The 18943-nt window shown below is 37.8% G+C and overlaps 1 protein-coding gene across 1 annotated transcript; it reads right to left on the bottom strand.

Moving 5' to 3' along the window:
• Positions 1-2051: 2051 nt before the first annotated feature.
• On the bottom strand, positions 2052-17008 carry LOC112569900 (transient receptor potential cation channel subfamily M member 4-like). Its single transcript, XM_025247966.1, has 14 exons — positions 16900-17008; positions 16416-16444; positions 16061-16151; positions 12865-12993; positions 12054-12341; positions 10810-10990; positions 10189-10348; positions 9586-9830; positions 8745-8888; positions 8014-8157; positions 7549-7636; positions 6469-6525; positions 6096-6170; positions 2052-5025 (listed from the first exon to the last, which is right to left on the bottom strand). The coding sequence occupies exons 1-10, from the start codon at positions 16975-16977 to the stop codon at positions 8045-8047; spliced, it is 1458 nt and encodes a 485-aa protein (XP_025103751.1). The 5' UTR covers positions 16978-17008; the 3' UTR covers positions 2052-5025; positions 6096-6170; positions 6469-6525; positions 7549-7636; positions 8014-8044.
• Positions 17009-18943: the final 1935 nt, after the last annotated feature.

Below are 18943 nucleotides of genomic sequence, written 5' to 3'. Positions count from 1 at the left end.
TCAACCCAAACTTTTACTTGATCGTGATGAGAGAAGTAACACGCACAAGCGCAATTCCAAGGAAATAATGAGTGAATACCCCAAAAGTTTGTGTGGGTAATAAAGTCACCCCTCACCCATTTATATCAAGAGGAGAGATTGAAGCATTTGTTCTAAACAATAATAAGAGCAGCTGAAATACGTTAATAAATAGTAGTCGGATTTGTTTATCATTTGCTTGGGCCTCGCTGCACATTTAACGTCGCCTCGTTAATTCACTTGATTATCGTCCTGGTCGAGTTTTAAGCTGATTACAATATTCAACCATCAAAACAGTTAAATAGTTGTACTAGAAATTTTGCTCATTTTGTGCTAATATTTAATAATCTACCATGTGTCGTTGTACATCAACAAAATAAATTACATTTAACACAATTATTCGTCAAGTAAGTTTTCAAATGAATATTTACCTACTTATTTACCTATTTAGGTACTCATGTTCCGCTGACTTACCATGACTTGTCTCTGTAGCCGCCAACTTTTTGAAACAGGGTCTGTGGGCTGTGGCTTTACCCGGAAAGCGGGTGGCTATCACGAACTCGACACTACCAGGTCATATACCGCCGGATTCAGCAGAAAATGCTCTTTCATCCTCACCTAGGGAAGCACGTGGTATTTTGCACCTGATTCGAGCTACGTCATTTTGAAGTTGACGGATATTTTATTGTGCTTTATAACTGTTAAATTTCTTTTAAAAATACACAGTCAATTCTGCCAATCTTCGATGATTTGATTTAATATGTATACATCAATATCCATACCAAAGCGTGTGAATGCGAGCACAAATACCGACCCCACCATCAAAACGCGTCACACGACACACGGACAACGGCCACCACCCGGCTTGCTGACTGTAGTGCCGGGTACCATTCATCCTCAAAAAAACACATTATTCCTCCAGCCGCACAAAACAAAGACAAAAAACAAATGATACTTTATTGAGTTTAAAAGTGATATTTCTGTTCCTGATAGTTCATTAAATACTTTGAATTGAAAACGAGCGATTTTTATGAGATCGCCGACTTTCCACCAGTGGGAAGGTGTGTGGCAAACAGACATGCGCCTCAAAGGTATCCCTACCCCCAAACTACTAGCTTGAAAAGTGAAATGTTAATCAAACCCCGTGAAAAATCCCCATTGTTCTTCCAAACAAGGCAAAACTACCTTTGCCACAACGCTACATGTGACAAAGGGAAAAGAGAAGGAACAAATGAGGATGAATGAATGGCCTGTTTTACAAATAGCAATATTAGATACTTTTATTTGGAAATTACACAGAAAAATCGTTTTGGTTCAACCTTTTGATACGATGATCATACAGGTTTGGCCATATTCCTTGTGTAGTATAGTCCATAGATTTGGCGGAAACTTAAGAATATGATAAATTTCACTGAGTGCTCACAGTTTCCAGTCGGTCATTATTCCTTGATTCAATACACAGCCAACAATTTAAATGTACTTTAATAACATATAAAAATATAGATAGATCATAATTATATTATGTTTGAGAAGAACTTGAAGTACATCCCAGTTCCCAAAATATATCCAACTCTGACAACAAATGTTAGTATACATTCAAAAACTTACACACTGCACAAGCTCATCTGGTTAAAAAAGTGCTCTTACAGTTACAGAGCTGTTAAAGTAAGTACAAAGCATGAATGTGAAGCTTAACATCCAAAAGGACACAAAATTGAGCAAATCTTAGAGTAGACAAACAGTATAACAACCAATACACAGGAGTTATACTCAAAAAATTTCTTAATTATAAAAGCTAGTGGATGTATTTAATTTCAAAATCTATAGATCTGGAAATACTATTTTACCTGTAACTTTCAAGTAAAAGACATAACTTGCATTCATTAAACAAATGAGTACTGATGATCAGTTGAAAACACAGATGTCCCTGAATGTTTGTATCGGAGGTATATTTACAGAGACTTTATGTATATTCGTGTTTATTCATTAACATATTCTTGCTGTGGGCATTCAATACGTGTTATGAGACATGCTGGTTTCATATTGAACGCATGTCTTGCTTGGTGCTTACAGGCAGACATGAACCTAATAACTCTTACATTTTTGTTACCACGGGTATCATGTAGAGCAAGATTACACATCTGACCAGGTTTAGGGTAACTGTGTTTTCTTTTTAAAAAAATCGTCGTGAGAGTGATGCGGTGTCCTTTTGTTTACTTTGATAAAACAGTATGTTGTACAGCACAAGATCTTTTATAAGAGCTTGCTCACCAGCATCATCTGATACCGATAATAATAAAAAATATATAAATGATATTTTAAATTATAATGAAATTGATGTCAAGAACATAGAAATATCATCACATAATAAAATGTCCTTTAAGTGAAGTAGTACACAATATGCAACCATTCAGTTATCAGGAGATATATATAATCTTGAATATTTATGGCACAAATCTCTTTCAGGGTATGGTTAGACACTTCAATTATTTTAACGAAGAGTTCTAGTGTTTGCATGCATAATAAGTGCAGTGGTCTTATTTATTTTTTAAAGAGGTGATGTCATTGTCGTGAACGGGTATGTGAAAAGGACAGAGGTGCAGTAATCGAGCCGATGGCCTGGGGCTGATTACATCCTCGATGCCTCCACCACCCGCGCCGTATCCGTGAATCGCTTACACTAAATTGCTAGCATTAAAGATAATGCAATCTGACTCAGAGCTTCCCGCGTATGTCCCCAATCATCAATTCAAGGCGATATAGTGAATAAAGAAATTATTATTAAATAGAGAGATTAGTACAAGTTACAAAGAATGCAATAACTTCAAAGATTCTAAACATGGTTTGTCTTCTAGGGCTCCCGTTTACGATTCCTTATCTCTAATCCAAGTAGAGTGAGTCCCTGCCACACACCACCACCCCACCCCTGTTTGACCACTTACGCTGAACTTTTGTGGCCGGGACCTAACTGCTGTCTAGAGCTAACTAGCACCTAACGAGGGGACCAACACTTATCCACCAGCATCGAGAATCTGCTGTCGAGAGCAAGCAGCTAGTGGTGCAATGAAGCGTTCACATCGGGCATGCGCACTGCTGAGTAAAAGTCGTGTTGCGGTTAGTCACGAGTCTAAGACTAACTCTCAGCAGAGGATCTGATATCAGCCACCTTCATCAGCATCTTTTAGAACCTCGCCCATCGAGAGCCAAGTGCTAGACACCGACCTCGACCGTCATGATGTTAAATCCTCAACGTCCAAAGCCATATTCCCAGTCTTGTTGGAGCATCTGATGAGAGGCAGTGTCAAGACTGAGGAATTCTGAGTTCCGACAGAAGGCAAAATGGGGTTTTATAGATCAACACAACGACTTTTGGAGTTAGGAAACAACCTAGAACTCCCAATCTTAAATGCAGTGTAATTTTCTTTGTAGAAGAAAGAAACCAACCGTTTCGTATCAACACGTTCACCATGATGGCTCTGATATTTGTAATCTATGACCAATACTAGTTGCCTGAAGATATTATTAAACTAAATGTTCAAGATATTACAGACATAAAAATCAAATTATTATTAAAGTGTTGCTGATCAGAAGATTGCAGTAATACTGAAAAGTTGAGCAAGCTGTTCTTTTCCATTGATTACAATAAACCTGATGAATATTACACCATGTGCGCTAGTCAAGATACTGCCGATCTGAAATCAAATCCCCACATTGACCGGAGCAATAATCATCTACAATCAGTCTGACTGTGATTAGTAAGGTATTATTGTACTGATTAGTGATATATCGGTAATATGAATGCAAAATAGTATACATTGTTAAAACAAACTTGCTGTTCTGACGACTTAAAGAAAATCCCATAAAAATATTGATTGAAATGATCAGTTCATTTCTTTGTAATAGTAACGCATAACCAAAGAGATTAAAATCATTTTTGAAACACAAGAAAAAATGCAACCATTTGATAATTCTTTCACTTTGAGCTCCAAAAGCACATTAGCTGGAAGTGATTGGCACTGGGTTGGGGGAGAGAATGAGAATGAAGCATACTTTCCAGGTTCGATAAAAATCATCCAAGCATTCTACAGTCAAGATGGACCGAGTAGCCTCTAACTGTCTGAAGCTGGCTGGGTGGAATGTGATGTATTAAGTTAGATTTTCTTCCCAAAATCACCGTTGGCTGGTGTGCATATGAGTTCCTGAAAATTAGTCACCAGTCTCAAGAAGCAAGTCACATTTATTGCTCCTGAAGACACCAATGCTAATACTGCTGCTCCAGTGCTGTTACTACTAATAGCTGCTGTTAAGGATGCTTAAGGTTCCAATGTTACAGGCCCCACTCCTGTTCTTGAAAGCTCCAATGCTGTTACTATGTAGTATAGCAGCTGCTGCTGCTACTGTTGCTCATACTGAGGACTTAAACTATTGTTGGTAGACTTTTGCACAACCTCTAAGATTTGCTTGTGGCACCGTATAATCTCTTCCTTGGCTTCTAGCAGATGCTTCTGAAGATCTCTCTCACTTCTTTCTGCCGTGATACAATTTCTCTGTGCTTCAGCACAGTTTTTCTCAGCTGTAATCTGCTGCTCTTCTGCCATTACTTTTTCTGCTGCCAAAACTTTTGCCTGCATTCTGGCTTCCTCTGCTTTTTGTTGTGTAGACTTTAGTTGTCTTGTCAGCTTCTCCACTTCACTTTTTAGTGACTCTACCTTTTGGCTAGCTTCCTGATCTGCAGCTGCTTTATCTTCAATACACTTTGCTAGTTTATCCCTTAGACCCTGTGATTCTTTCTTTGATCCTTCCAGTTCTTTCTCCATCACCTGAAAACTTTTATGCACAATGTTTCTGTCAACAGACAGAAGCTTGCCATGTTCTCCTTGTTCATAAACATGCTTGGACAGTAGTTTGAAATTTTCAGCCACTTTATCATTGATCTTTACAATACTTGTATTAATTCTCTTTATTTCTTTGGCTCCTGTTTTATTTTCACCTTTTATCCAGTCCAAACTGTAAATACAAGGAAAATGTTTGAATTATTCAACAGATGAGTACCCTAATTAGATACAAAGAATCAACAGTTTATAAAATCTAATCACTCTAAGCAAAATATATATTTTTAGTGAGCATGAAATAGCAGCAACTACCAACAATAAAATCTTGGTGGTAATGTTTAGAAAAACATATTACCTATGAATAACTACAAAGTGGAGGAAACTGCTTCTGTGATCTACAGTATATATACACACACACAAGGAAATTCCCCAAGGAAAGATAGGAACACTATATTAAAATTATTTCTTCATTTTTCACATAACAAAGTTTGATAAAAAAGTGAAATAATGATTTCTTGACATAATGAGTTTCATCCCTAATTTCTTACAGAAATTCCGGATAAAATTTCAGCAGCTTGGTGACTGTGAAGTAAAATATAAACTATATGATAGCAGCATTCAAAGGTCTTAACCCCACCCCCACCCCCACCCCCCAAAAAAAAACACTAAAAGTTTGTACTCAGGACAGATGTTTGAGTGGCAGGACAGATGGCTAATGGCAAGCTACTTTATCCTGAGCCTCATAAAGGTGATTGTTCTGGGAAAATCTGGGCTTGTGGAACAAACCTAATTGATCAAAAATTAACTACTTCACCAAAGGATCAAAAAACTCTTTTTTGGGAGAAGAGAAAAGCTTAACTGAGATAGCTGCCTTTCCCAAAGACAGCTATTAAACTTAAGACGCTTCTTGAATGTTCTCACAGAATTTTTCGGACACAAACATTACGTAAAATGATCTCAAACAGCATTTTGACCTCTTGGTCCTTGTTTTAGAATTCTGTGAAACGGAATCAACATAAACAAATATTCTGAATCTGTTTAAATTTGACATAGCCTTCCCAAGCTGCTGCTGTGTCAAGGAGCTTGTAATTACTACCACAACAAACTAGCAAGGCTTACAGTAAATGGTGTTGTCTGCTCAATACACTGTGAACACATACAGCTAATAAAATAACTTTAGGAAAGTTGCAGGCTGTTACACACACATGCACACAAGCACACAGTCACACAGATTACAATGCTTACCTTTCTTTAAGATATCTCACATTATTTCTCCTTTTGGCCCCTTCAGCCTCGACTTCATCGGACAGTTTTGTTATCCTGGAGACAAACAAGAAAAATACATGGAAACAAATGACGTTATATGTTGCTCCCTTAGTTTTGTCTCTCCAACAGTGGCACCTTAGCTCTTCCTATTTAGTTCGCATCCATGAATGTCTCCATAGCTATAGCTCAATTGTGTCAATGCACCTGTATTGAATGAGTTAAAATTTCAACGTAGCCTGAACAACACTAAAATGCCGTAACTGCATTTATCAAACATCACACACACACACGTGCATGCACGTTCACATGCAAGCTCGCACATACATACAAAATTAATAATAGCCAAACTTACTTTTTGTCAAGTTCTTTGCTTTCCTCCAAAAGTTTTGTAGTCATCTTAATCACTTTCCTTAAAAGGAATGAAAAGAAAGAAAACAGCAAACAATCTTAACATTTTCCAGCATTGAGTATCTACTCTTCTTGCTTTCTGGCTTGCAGAACTCAAATTAATGGTAAAATAATATCTTCTGATTTGTAAAACTGTCAACAGTATGAAAATTGCACTAAATTTAACTGATGTCTTTAACTTGCATAATAAATGTATTCAAAGTTCTAGGATTTCATTTTACATGAAAATTATCTTTTGTAACAAAACTAGATACCAACTCCAGTTTTGGTGTAAAAAAATGCTGGAATAGGAATTGTAAGACTACCACAGTTATCACTTACTCTCTTTTGTTTGATAACATCTATAACTAAAGGCCATGAACTATCCACTGTCTGCAACCTGCTTGGATGGGGATGGCTGCCCCACTACCTAAACTGTTCACAATGGTCAAGAAACCATACTGCAGTCTAGACAACCTACAGGGCATGGAAGGATTCATCTAAGAGTCCAGAGTGTCCATTTGTGAGTTAGCAAGAAGAAATAACTGCAATGCCGAAATCTGAAATTTTCAATGCATGTAGCTACAAATTGTTCAACTTTAAAGTTTGAAGAGTACTTTTAACACAGTTAGCAAGTATTAGCAAGTTTATGCAACATAAAGCAAATGCTTACAGTGTTGCATCATGCTTTCATGTCTTCTTTCTGCCAAAGAAATTGCTAGGCAATGCTTAGGGTTAATAGCTTGATGACCATGACTGAAGTTATAAACTTTGTGCAGCATTCTAAAAGGATTCAGTAGATTAAAAAAAAAAAACAACTGAAAGTTAGTCCTGGTTTTGGTCAGCGCAGGAAAAACATTAACATGGAGCCCATAATAATCGACTCAGCAGCTTCTCCCGAAAATGGAGCATGGAAATGGAGGCAAGAAGGACCAGGAACATTTAGACTGCATTAAAAAAATTCTCTCACAGTTTTCTACACCTCAGGGCCATACAAGTAAAGTGCTGCACCACTAAGCTTGTGTCTGAAAACTGTGTGACTCACTCTGTCAGTATGGTGGCTTCCATCTTCTCCTGCCTACATGCCCAGTTTGCTTGCTTGTCTTCAAACTTCTGGATGTCTGCAAGGTCCTCTGTTAAACCATGGCATTTCAAATTTAATTTTGAATAAATGAATGTCACGTTGCTCTGTCAAGAAGTGACATTCAACTTTTTTATTTAACACCAACAAGTTGCTCTGCGTAGCGCTATGCTAAAATAAATGCTGTAGCATGCAAATACAATTAGTAGTCGATAAACTCTGGGATAGATTTGACTGATGCCATAAATATAGCAATGGAGATGCAAATAAAGATTCTATGATACAGAAATATTATGTTGTATGGGTAGCAATAATTTCTGCATTAACATTATTATTAATTATTGTCTACTTTGGCTTCAGTCATATGAACAAAACAATTCAAAATCGATACCTAGTCATTTGAAGGAAAAAGGACCTATCTATGCTCACCAGGACGGAGTGAAGGGGACTCTAATTGCAACTAATTGGCTTCCTTTTCATTTACTGTGACAGCATATTCAATAGAAGGTTCCAAATCCCAAAAAGTGAATGTCTGATCTGTATATTTGATGTTACTGGCCACTTTGTACTCCTCTAAAAAAGTGAGAAAATCATTACAGTTTTAGTTACAATGTAGAGTGACTTGCGACTGATCAGTGATGTTGCCATAAAATTTCATGCTATTGGTACTGCTTTTTGCTGGATTTTATAATTTTATATCAGCAAAGATGAGGGTGCAGACACAAAAGATCCCGCATTTTTTAACCCCCAAAATTCATCTCAGTAATTTTATGCAATCTCCACTTCAGTTCCTTTTTCAACCATCTCCTTTGTCAAGTAGTGCTAAGTGCACTGTCAATAACTACAATGCACATACAATCAACCCTTGTCTTATACATAATTGTATAATTAACTAGCAGCCAGAGGATGCTTTGCTTAATTTGGTGGTTGCCAGCCTGTTGGTCACAATAATCATGCAACACATGCCATGTGATTTATTTTAAATGACTTCTAAGATCTCAAATAATGGAACAAAAACAGTAGCCTTTATTTGTTTTAAATGACCTAGTTCCTAGTTTGCTACTGTTCATGATGCCAATAGACAATAAATTTAAGGTTAGGCACCTACTCCAAAAATATTTGTTTTGAAGCACAAGCAGTATAGCGCAAGTGACGCTCACCTGTATGATCAACCTCCATGTTTTCGTTGCAAGCCTTGAGATTTACAGTGTAAAGTTCCTTTTTTCGTGAATTGTCATAACTTATGACTGAAGAATCCCATGTGACCTTAATGACACAGCCATCTGGTGACCTCGTGGCACGCACTGCAAATTTGAAGTTAATGTGTTTATGGTACCAGCCCTTACTAAAATGTTCAGATCACTGCCTCTAATGATCTTGGTGTGTGACTTGGAGATATTCCAACTGACAATGAATACTGGTCCTGACTATAATAATAGACCTGGAATGGTGGGAGGGAGGATGCGGGGAAATCTGTGTTTTACACCAAACCAGCAACTAAGGTTAGATCATAGCAAAGCAGCCAGCCCTGTAAACAGATGCTAGACTTGGAATCTTTAGTTTGCTCTGACTGTGCGATTAATTATGAATGACATAATTTCAAGCCAAATTTCCTCCCTAGATTGACTATGATACATCAAGTGTTAAAGGTATAGTAAAGGCTGTGACGGCGGTGATAAGGCTGTGTGACGTCAGCGAGGGACAGGAAGTGTCCGTTATTAATTGTTAGGATTTGATCTCAAGTGGTCGGTGGTGTATCACTAATCCAACTGTGATATATATTAGTGATAACAATCACAATGGCTATGAGGAATATTCAACCATATCATGTCGTCAGCACATAAACAGACACAAAAATAGATGAGATTAAAACTGTTCCTACTCTTTATAAGATTCTAAGCACTTTTATTTTGCCTGTACAATCCTTTTAACAAGAACCGGCTTCAGTATTCCTAGAGAGAGGATAAATACAGAATAACATAAAGGACAAAATACAGTTACCTTTTGGAGTAAGAGGTTCTTGTTCACTAGTCGTCCCATTCTGTCTGTGAGAACTTATCTTTTTGCAGCAGCCCTTGCATGCTAAACACATTTTGTGGCACACATACTTGCAAAGTTTAATGATGGCGTTGACCATGTTAAGTGGTGGGATTAATGTTGAACGGTGGTAGAACTCCGTGATGATCTCACAGCGATGCCAGGACTGGTACTCACAAGCAACATCATGAACTTTATCAAAGGTCTTGCTAGAAAGATAATATAAAAAGCTGTTAAATGTATAGCTCTCGATGTACATATCTAGTACAAAGAGCAGCTTCTTTTAATCTCTTATCTTGTTCTAAGGAAAGTTTAAACACAGCCTCTTTGTAACACCTTACTGTTTCACTGTGAATCTCTCCAGCTACGGCTTTACCTAAATGACAGCTTGAACACTTATGGTTTGATATCTAATTCCTAGACCAAACAGTAGTTAAAGGGATCTATGGGTATTTATCTAACCTTGTTTGGAACCAATGTAAGAATATGTCACTTTAGCTGGTCCTGACTAAAATAATAGACCTGGAATTGGGGTAGAATATATTTCCAACAGAAAGCAGCACTTACTTGAATCTAGCAATGAGAAGGTTGAGTAACAGTACGTTGGTGATCATAATGTACACACCAAGCATGATTGAAACAACATAGCGGCCATAGTGGGTAGGGCAATGTGGGATGTCCCCCCCAAAATGTTTAGAATCATTTGCTATGGAACAGCTTGCTTCATCTGTTTCACACAAGAACATTAATGATTACAATGGTGATGAAGGCATTTTGAATAAAGAGCGCATTCTGATCCTCTAATTCTATTAGAATAAATTTTTCTTCACCACAATCTTTTCTTGTATTTCCCAATTTTATCTTTTTACACATACTCTTTGAATAAACACATGCATCTCCTACATCTGCTTTGTGAATAGAGAAGACAATGGCAGGAGAGGAAAATGCAGATTGAAAGGAATGGACTCCTATCTCAACAGTAGTAAAAGGATGATCAACAGTGATTCAGCAGATTTCTAACTTATGGCAACACACATATACACACAATTTTTGTCATAGAAAAGCAGGCACTGTGCAACAGAATAAGAAAATAATAAAGAAATAAACATACATACATCTTGCATGTCTGTAAGTGTAAATATAGAAGTCTCACTTTCAGCCAGGGAAGTAAAAGTCACAACTACTCACCACTGATTTCTATTTCCTCCAGGCTGACTTCACCAAACACCTGCCAGTAGGCTTTGCGAGGCACATGGAAAAGACGCTCAAGAGTCAGATCACTTTCAGGGTAGAGAACTGCCTCAGACATGACAGCATATGCCAGTACAACCACCAACAGAATGATCATAAAGTTCACTGTGTCCTTAATCTGCAAGTGATTAAAAGGAATTTCCTTGTATATCTTCTCTGAATGTCTAACACATTAAGGTGCCAACAGAATGAGACATGCACATACCTGCTTGTATATCCGGTGGTACACACAGAGCTGACACTAGGGGAGGGAGGGTAAGCAGGGGCGACCACCCAAAGCCCCGCACCTGATGGGATGTGACAGTCCGTAATGTTTTATTTCCCTGCTAAGCATGTTATGCCATCTTCCAAAGACCCCTTAATTATATTTACCCAAGGCCCCTCATCCCCCAGTGCCGTCTCTGGTACACTTAAAGGTTTATGCAGTACATTACATTCAAGTGTGCTTTCGTGTCCATGAATCTTCAAAAGGCATAAATTCATGAAAATACATGCACCTTACAAACTGAATGCAGTGAACTAGGCAAAAGTATTAATTCTCCTTTGAAATTACATTACATGATGTTACAATAGTATTTATTTGTTATTTTCAGTATAATATACACCAGATGTGAGAAATCTTTTATTTGCCAAGAGCCATTTGAATATTCAAAACATCATGAGGCCATACAAAATTATCAACTTAAAAATTACCCTAGTTTATTTAGTAAAACTGTAGTTTCACAACAGTGCATTACCACTTTTGCAAACTGCATAATCCCAGCCTTACTATAGTTGACTACACTTTGATGTATGCAGTTGAAGAGGAACATATATGATGTCCTATCATGTACTCCTATGTGTTCTATCCCATAATGGAGGTTCCTTGTTTAGTCCTTAAAATTATCTTTTAAATTTCAAATTTTGAATTTTCAACTTTTCAAATTTATGTTGCTACTAAAAAAAGCTCATACATTTATTGAATTTCAAGTCTTTTAAGTCCTGCCCTTTGATGCCTTGGCAAATGATTTCACAGGCCCACAGGCTGGATATTTAACACCTCTGATGTAACATTGTCATTAAATTTTTTCAAATTATGAAATCTGTACAATAAACAAAAAAGAGACATAAATTTAGGATACAATGTAGGATAATGTTGAAAGAATGAGCTGTGTTCAATAACTGGCATCAAACAATTTTACCATCTTGCCAGCCATGATCAGCATCAGTCCTAGCTCTTCGAAGACCATCAGCATTTGGAAAGTTCGAATAAAGAAGAGAAATATGTCCACACTAAGAAGAATACGGCCAATGATGTGCACAACTTCCTGGTCAAAAAACACTATCATCCCCAGCAGGAAGACACCCACTGTTGCCACATCTAGACGATTCCATGTCTGATGAATATAATTTCTGCACCGTCGACTCAACCAGTGGCATTCTTGAGAGTGGGCATGGTCTTCATTGATGTCAGGATCACTAACCAGCATCTGCACAATGGCAAGTAAAAAGCAATGTACAGTTACCTTCAAACAGACTGTTATGCAAAGGAAATGCCAAAAGTGCACTGTGCAGTGCATTCCTTTAACGCTTCAGCCAAAAGACTGCATTTGCATGTTGTGCCATATGACAATGTTAATATCAAAAGCAAAGCAAAAGTATTTTTGAAAGTATAAAAATTATCTTACAATCAACACAAAGACAATGTCCTTCAAAATTATCTTACAATCAACACAAAGACAATGTCCTTCATAATTTTCCACTGTTCTTTGTGAGAGTATTTTTATTTTAATTATAAGAAAAGTTTACAATATTGTTATTACTGTTTGTTTACAAAATTTAAAATAGTTGCTACTAACCACACCAGGAAGCCCCAATAATTTTTGCTGCTGCCGAAATAAATTCATGAAAATTTAAAATCATACGCTAAAGTAAGTTGCAATGGATGTCTGGGCACTACAGTTCCTACACTAAATTACTTATTAAGAAAACAGTTGAGAATAATGTATTAACCTGTCTGCTTTCTTCTGCAGCTATGTCCATGACCCACACAATAACAGCAATGAAGCATGGTGTTAATTTTTTGCCAGAATCAAACAGCAAAACATAACTGAAGAGCATGAGAAAAATAATCTGAAGAACCTGTGAACAGACAGCAGTACTTGCAAGGAGTAATGGAGTAATTTATGAATAACATAATAATTAAACAAAAACTTATCAAAATAACAACACAAATTTTTGAAAGCCAGCTAGCAACAAGCTGCAGATGTCTGATTGATAATAACCTTACTGGATTCCTCTGTTCAGTCTCTCAAACAACGTCTATGCCGCAAAAAAACTGAAATGGATTGGTCCCTGAATAAATTTCATTCAAAGATCACTTCCATGTATCAAGTCAATTTCAATTTGTTAGGTATTAACACGTAGCAGTAAATAGTTGCGATAGTAAATAGTCTTCGACTGTTTCCTGTGGTCTGAAGACACTGACGTGATAATAATAAGTCACTTGAGTATATCTCCTTACTCTAAGAGAGGGGGTGGAAATTTATCAGTATCTGTAGTTATGTTATTTATGGATGTGTATCGGTACTCCTCATGGGACAGTATACTCTCTTCTATTTGTGTGTGTGTGTGTTTTTTTGTTTTCCTGGCTAAATGTAGACACAGAAATGAAGAGTACCCCACAGGTAAATATGCAGACAACACTGGACATAATGGGGATGATTTTACACAATGACAGAAGATTGATCATTATGTTGCATAGTGTGATGATAATTGTTTAGAGTTGAATGTAAAGAGAAAGAGAGAAATGACTATTGATTTTAGGAAAGACAGGGCTGTTTTTGATGCAATGCTTATCAAAGGAGAAGTAGTAAGAAGAGTGTACAGTTAATAATAATGGGATTTCTATAGCTCATTTCCCCACACAGGAGAGCTCAGTCAACTTTACAAGATACAAAGAGCAGGAGGCAGTGATGCTCTATGATAGAGAAAGACATCACAATCAGGCACACAATCAAACACACATGCACAGTAAACATTGCCAGGGACATGAAGGAAAACAGAGAAGGTAGAGAAAGGAACAGTCAGTATAAACCGATTACAGTAGGTATTTCTGAAAGAGAGAGGTTTTAAATCCTGAGTTTAAAGTTACAAATGATAAGCTAAAAAAGCTTGTATAGATACCATTAAGAAAGTGCATAGCCACCTAGACTGTCGTAGAAAACAGAAGGACTTTTATGTGTGCTTCTTCAAACTTCTGCAAATATTTTTAGGCTTCTGTTATATGCAGCACCATGACTTTTGGTCTAGTATATAGTGGGGTGGGAACATTGCAAACCAGGACAGGCACAAATAGAATAAGAACAATAAAAAATAGAAGGGGTGGTTGGGAAGGAGACTGAATGGTATCGAGACAATGGGTGACAAACTTCTGGTCAACAAACTGACTACAGTTTTAGCTCACACCCACTCTGACAGGATTTTGACATTAAAAGCATCAACAGAGTGGTAAGCTTAGAGTTCATAGAGCTATAATGATATAATCATAAGTTTTCTCCACTCGTTTATCCTGGCTGCGATCCTGAAATGCAAACAATGGATTAGACATGCACATAAATGCACATGACCATCTTCTTCTTGTTCCCATTCACTCCCAGTGGATCATAGGGCCGCAACAACACCGCGCCATCGGATCCTGTTCTGGGTGTCCCTTTCAAGTTGGAACCATGTCATTCCACCTGCTTCCACCTCGCCATGGACCAATCTCCTCCTTGTCTATCTGGGTGTCTAAGCCTTAGTACTGCAAGGCACTCTGGTCCTCTCGTGTCACTCATCCTCCTTTTCCACACCCCAGGGAGTTAGGTGCTAGGATTTGATAGGCTAGGTAGATAGGTTAGGATAGATACAGTAGTTGTATGTGTAAATTATGTAAATAAATCCATGTCTTGGAACCTTAAATACCTGTGTGAGCGTGTTAGTGCCAATGTGTGCTAGTGTGTCGTACATATGTCTCCGTCGTGTGACTGAGTACCACTAGCGCGAGTGAGGGTTGTACTGTCCATGTAGTCGTGACACAGTAGCAGAGAGGACACAGAAGATCCGTGGAACTGATGCACCTATAGAAAAGACCCTTTAGTCTGAGAGATAGTAAAGCAGGGTCTTTTGTGGACTCAAAGGTCGGCTGTGTTCGGGTGCGTGTAACAGTTATAGGAAAGGTAGAAAAAAGAACACAACGCGAGGTAAAAGATAAGACAACGCACCCGACTAACGAGAGCTAGAATTTTTAAGTGGAAAATTCTCCTTGGGAACTTCCGTCCTCTTCCCTGGAACACCAATGAGGAATGGACTGATTTGACGCTAAGCTAAGGTAGAGTAAAGGTCAGTCAGTCCGGCTACAATGTCATTCTCATCTCTTTGTTTTTCTGTTTTGAGCGGCTATATGAATTAATGCCTTCAGACGTTTAATATTTATATAAATGATTACAAATGGAGAATGAGAGGTGGATTTAGGCATTTTATTTCCTTTTATAGCCTATGTTGATATGCTATGTAAAGTGATGTTCTAATGTCACTGTCAGCAGACACAACAATTCCTGAAAAGGATTATTAAAGATATTTTGTATTTTGTATTGTATTTTGAGTGGTAGCCATAGCTATTTTAACAACTTAATCATGTGACAGCTACAAAAACATAAATACCCAGAGCAGTTTATGTTAGTCTGTTTACAGATATCTACAGAGAGTGTACTTCTGCTGTTCCTTTAGTTGCAATCTTAGTTTGTTAATGAACTGATGTGTTAAAGGTACACAAAGTAAAAAATAGATCAAAAAATAAAATGGACATTACAGGAAGCTATTTCAGATGGCATACACTGAAAGGAATAAAACGTTTGCTAGCATTGATAGCTGACTTATTATTAAAGATAATGCTTGACTTACTATTGTTACACCTACAAGCTAATTATTCTGCAAACTTATTATCACAAAGCATGGCATATTTCCTTTCCACAAATATACTTTATCCATTATGAATGATTCTTACAGAATTGTTGCTAAATCTAATCTTTGCCCCTCATCTAGCTGCAAATTGCAATGCAGCATTGCGCATTTGTAAGGGTTTTACATGGAAACAAGAGTTTTGAGATTCTCAGCAGCTCACTTCAGGTATTGCCACACAAAATTAGCAAACATAAAGAAAAAATCTTACCAAACTGACTGCGTAGCTCACTCTAGGGGTTTGCAAGCAACTGCAAACTGAACCCCACCATGGTTGATTGGTTTCCTCTTTGATCACAAACCTGCAACAGATGCCACAGGTAAAAGATCTCTCTCTCTCTCTGCCTATAGCCTATACACTCCCTTTCCAGGCAGGTCTCATCCAAACAATAAAATAAAAATGCTTAAATGATTGTGTACATACAGGTACACATTGGTTATGTACACATACATACTTGCACACACAATACACAGCTGTACACATTCACACAGGCATGTCCATGTAATAAGACCTAGCATCAGCAGATTGATCAAGAGGTATAGGGTACAAGCATTTATTTTCTCACCTGCTTTTTATGATGGGTTTTGAATCCGTCTGAAAAACATGAAATAAGTTTATTTCTCAGATTTTGTGTGGGTGTCTGCAATGTTTCTCTTAAGTTGGCTTTTCTCAATCCCTGCTTTTTCTATAAGATGAAAATGCTCAGATCTGGAATAAACAGATCTTCATTTCTGTGCTGAGGAAAATGGTGATATAATGACAAAGTTAACCTTCAAGTCTCATATTGTCCAGGTCAGCATACTATTCTAAGAACACTAGATTGTCAAGAATGAATCGTTATGAGTGCAGGAGCCATTTCATGAAGCATACTCTCCTTAACACATGCACGTACAGCTGCATTAATTATAACTGATCACCAGCAGGTGTTAAGGATGATAAACACTTTTAAATGTATATCTCGTCCTGAAATAGTCAAGACCTAAGCAATCAGTTTGTGTGCACATTTGTCGGACATCCAAAAACCAAAATGCTAGGGAAAAAAGTCTAACCAAAGGTTCTTCTTTCCAGATGCGTGTAAGGATGTTCTTGCAGGCTGTCTGTGAGATGAAAGACTTGTTTGATGTCATGATGGCCAGTTGAAGCACTGATACCCCACCCCACCAGTCACATTGGCTTGGTAAGCAGTGATTCAGTGAGGATTTCATTCATTTCGTGGCAGCTCTTCAGAGTCAAAATCGCTAGCTCCTGGAAACGACTGTTGGGCAAACATTTTGGCTCAATTTTCTCTTAAATCATTTTCTTTTTTAAAGCTGTTGTTGTCATTATTCTTTTGTCTGGAGGTTCAAGTATGTAAATATTTGTATGTAAATATGTAAATGTTCATTATGCAAATGTATATGCATTGTTTGGTTAAAATTCTCACAATGTGCATAGATGCAATTTTCTCTTAAATCAACTTTTAACAAAAAGCTTTTGTCATTGTTATTTTTTTAAGTTTAGAGATTAATGTATATGCAGACATTCAGTTAACATTAAACAGATGTCATTGTGAGGGCATTAATGTGGCTTGGGCCTGGTCAGTTTGATTTGTGGTGATGGGACGATGTGATCTTAACATGGGACAGTATATTCATAGTGGGGTTGACTCAACTCAGGCAGGTCTACATAGTCGGAGCGATACGGCTTTTGGTCAAGACTGCCCCCTACCCTCCCCATCATTGTTGTCTCTTGATCACCGCACATCTATCAATTGTCTTGCATTAACGACCTTTGCAGACGTCACAGGTTTATAAAATCAAATTCTTTTGACAGACTATTTGTGCTTTATTGTGTTTTTGGCAGAAATCACTATCATAAATATAAACAGTGCATTTTAACAGAACATCTTTGTCTACCATGGTACATATGTATTAATTGGTTGCTGTTACCCGGAGAGTTAGTTACCCTATAAATATTCTGTCAAGTGCAACAAGTATAACAGCACATAAGTATGACCTATGAACATGAAAACAAAAAAGAAAAGCATTATGATATGGTTTTTCAGCATTGTGATAAATGAACCAGAATTTATAGGTGTTTGAAGTCATAGTTCTCAGAACAAAAGCAGACTGGTTGATCTCCCTACTATATTTGATCCCTTCCCGTTATGATCTGATGTCACGGACCTGTCCGTGCCTCCTGTGTGCTTTTTTGGGGGAGCGTGTGACAGTGCCCGTACCGGCAGTGAGTAGTGTTCACCTCGCACTCTGGCGGAGTGAACTGGTATAGAGCATTCCCAACGCCACCGCCTAGACGGTCGGTCGTACTGAATGTCTGGATTATAGAATCGGGGAATCGGTGAAATTAAGTTCCTTGCCTAGACAAGGTAAAAGATTAAATATTTGTAAAAGTTTAAATATAAGTAGAATTTCTAAATTAATCACGTGGTGACTTAATTTCTAACAGTAAAGATATTCTTTTGACGTTATGGTAGTATCTGCTAGGTTAAGTTATAAATTCATTAGATTAAATAAATCACCGAGTTACAGGAACTTCGAGAGGGGACCAACTAAAGTGGACGAGGTTTTCAAGAGAAGTCCCCAACAGCGGCAAGGCCCAAGAGCCTCCCTATGCCTACTTCATTTTGAGTCTGACGTCCGGGGGCGGAGTGCAGTCCGTCGACGTCTTGGAGTGAGATTCCGGGACCCAGTGTTCGGAATACGTAGCAGCGTGTGGAGTGTGTATTTTTGGTGTAGTATCGTGTGAGCGCCAGATACGGATATCCTGGGGGAATACGTAGCAGCTTGGAGTGTGTATTAGTGTGCTGCGGGAGTGTGTCAGTGTACCTGCACGCTCGCCGTGGACGGACTGAGTGTTCCTGACGATATACGTCGGACATTTTGATGCTTACTGAAGTGACTCTGTGTATTCATGTTCTTTATCAGGGAGACCCTTTGTACTCTGGACCAGGTTCCAGATTGGTGCTACGACCTCCGTTACAGGACTGATCAGTTACCAATGTATTATAGATGTTTTGACGAGTGAGAGGGAGAGATGAGTAATTTTGTGTGTGTGTTATTGAGGCAGCAGAGAAAAGTTTATGTATCTGTACTC

Source organism: Pomacea canaliculata, linkage group LG8 (genome assembly GCF_003073045.1).
Source record: "Pomacea canaliculata isolate SZHN2017 linkage group LG8, ASM307304v1, whole genome shotgun sequence".
Classification (NCBI taxonomy): domain Eukaryota; kingdom Metazoa; phylum Mollusca; class Gastropoda; order Architaenioglossa; family Ampullariidae; genus Pomacea; species Pomacea canaliculata.
This window is presented reverse-complemented; position numbering and strand designations above follow the sequence as displayed.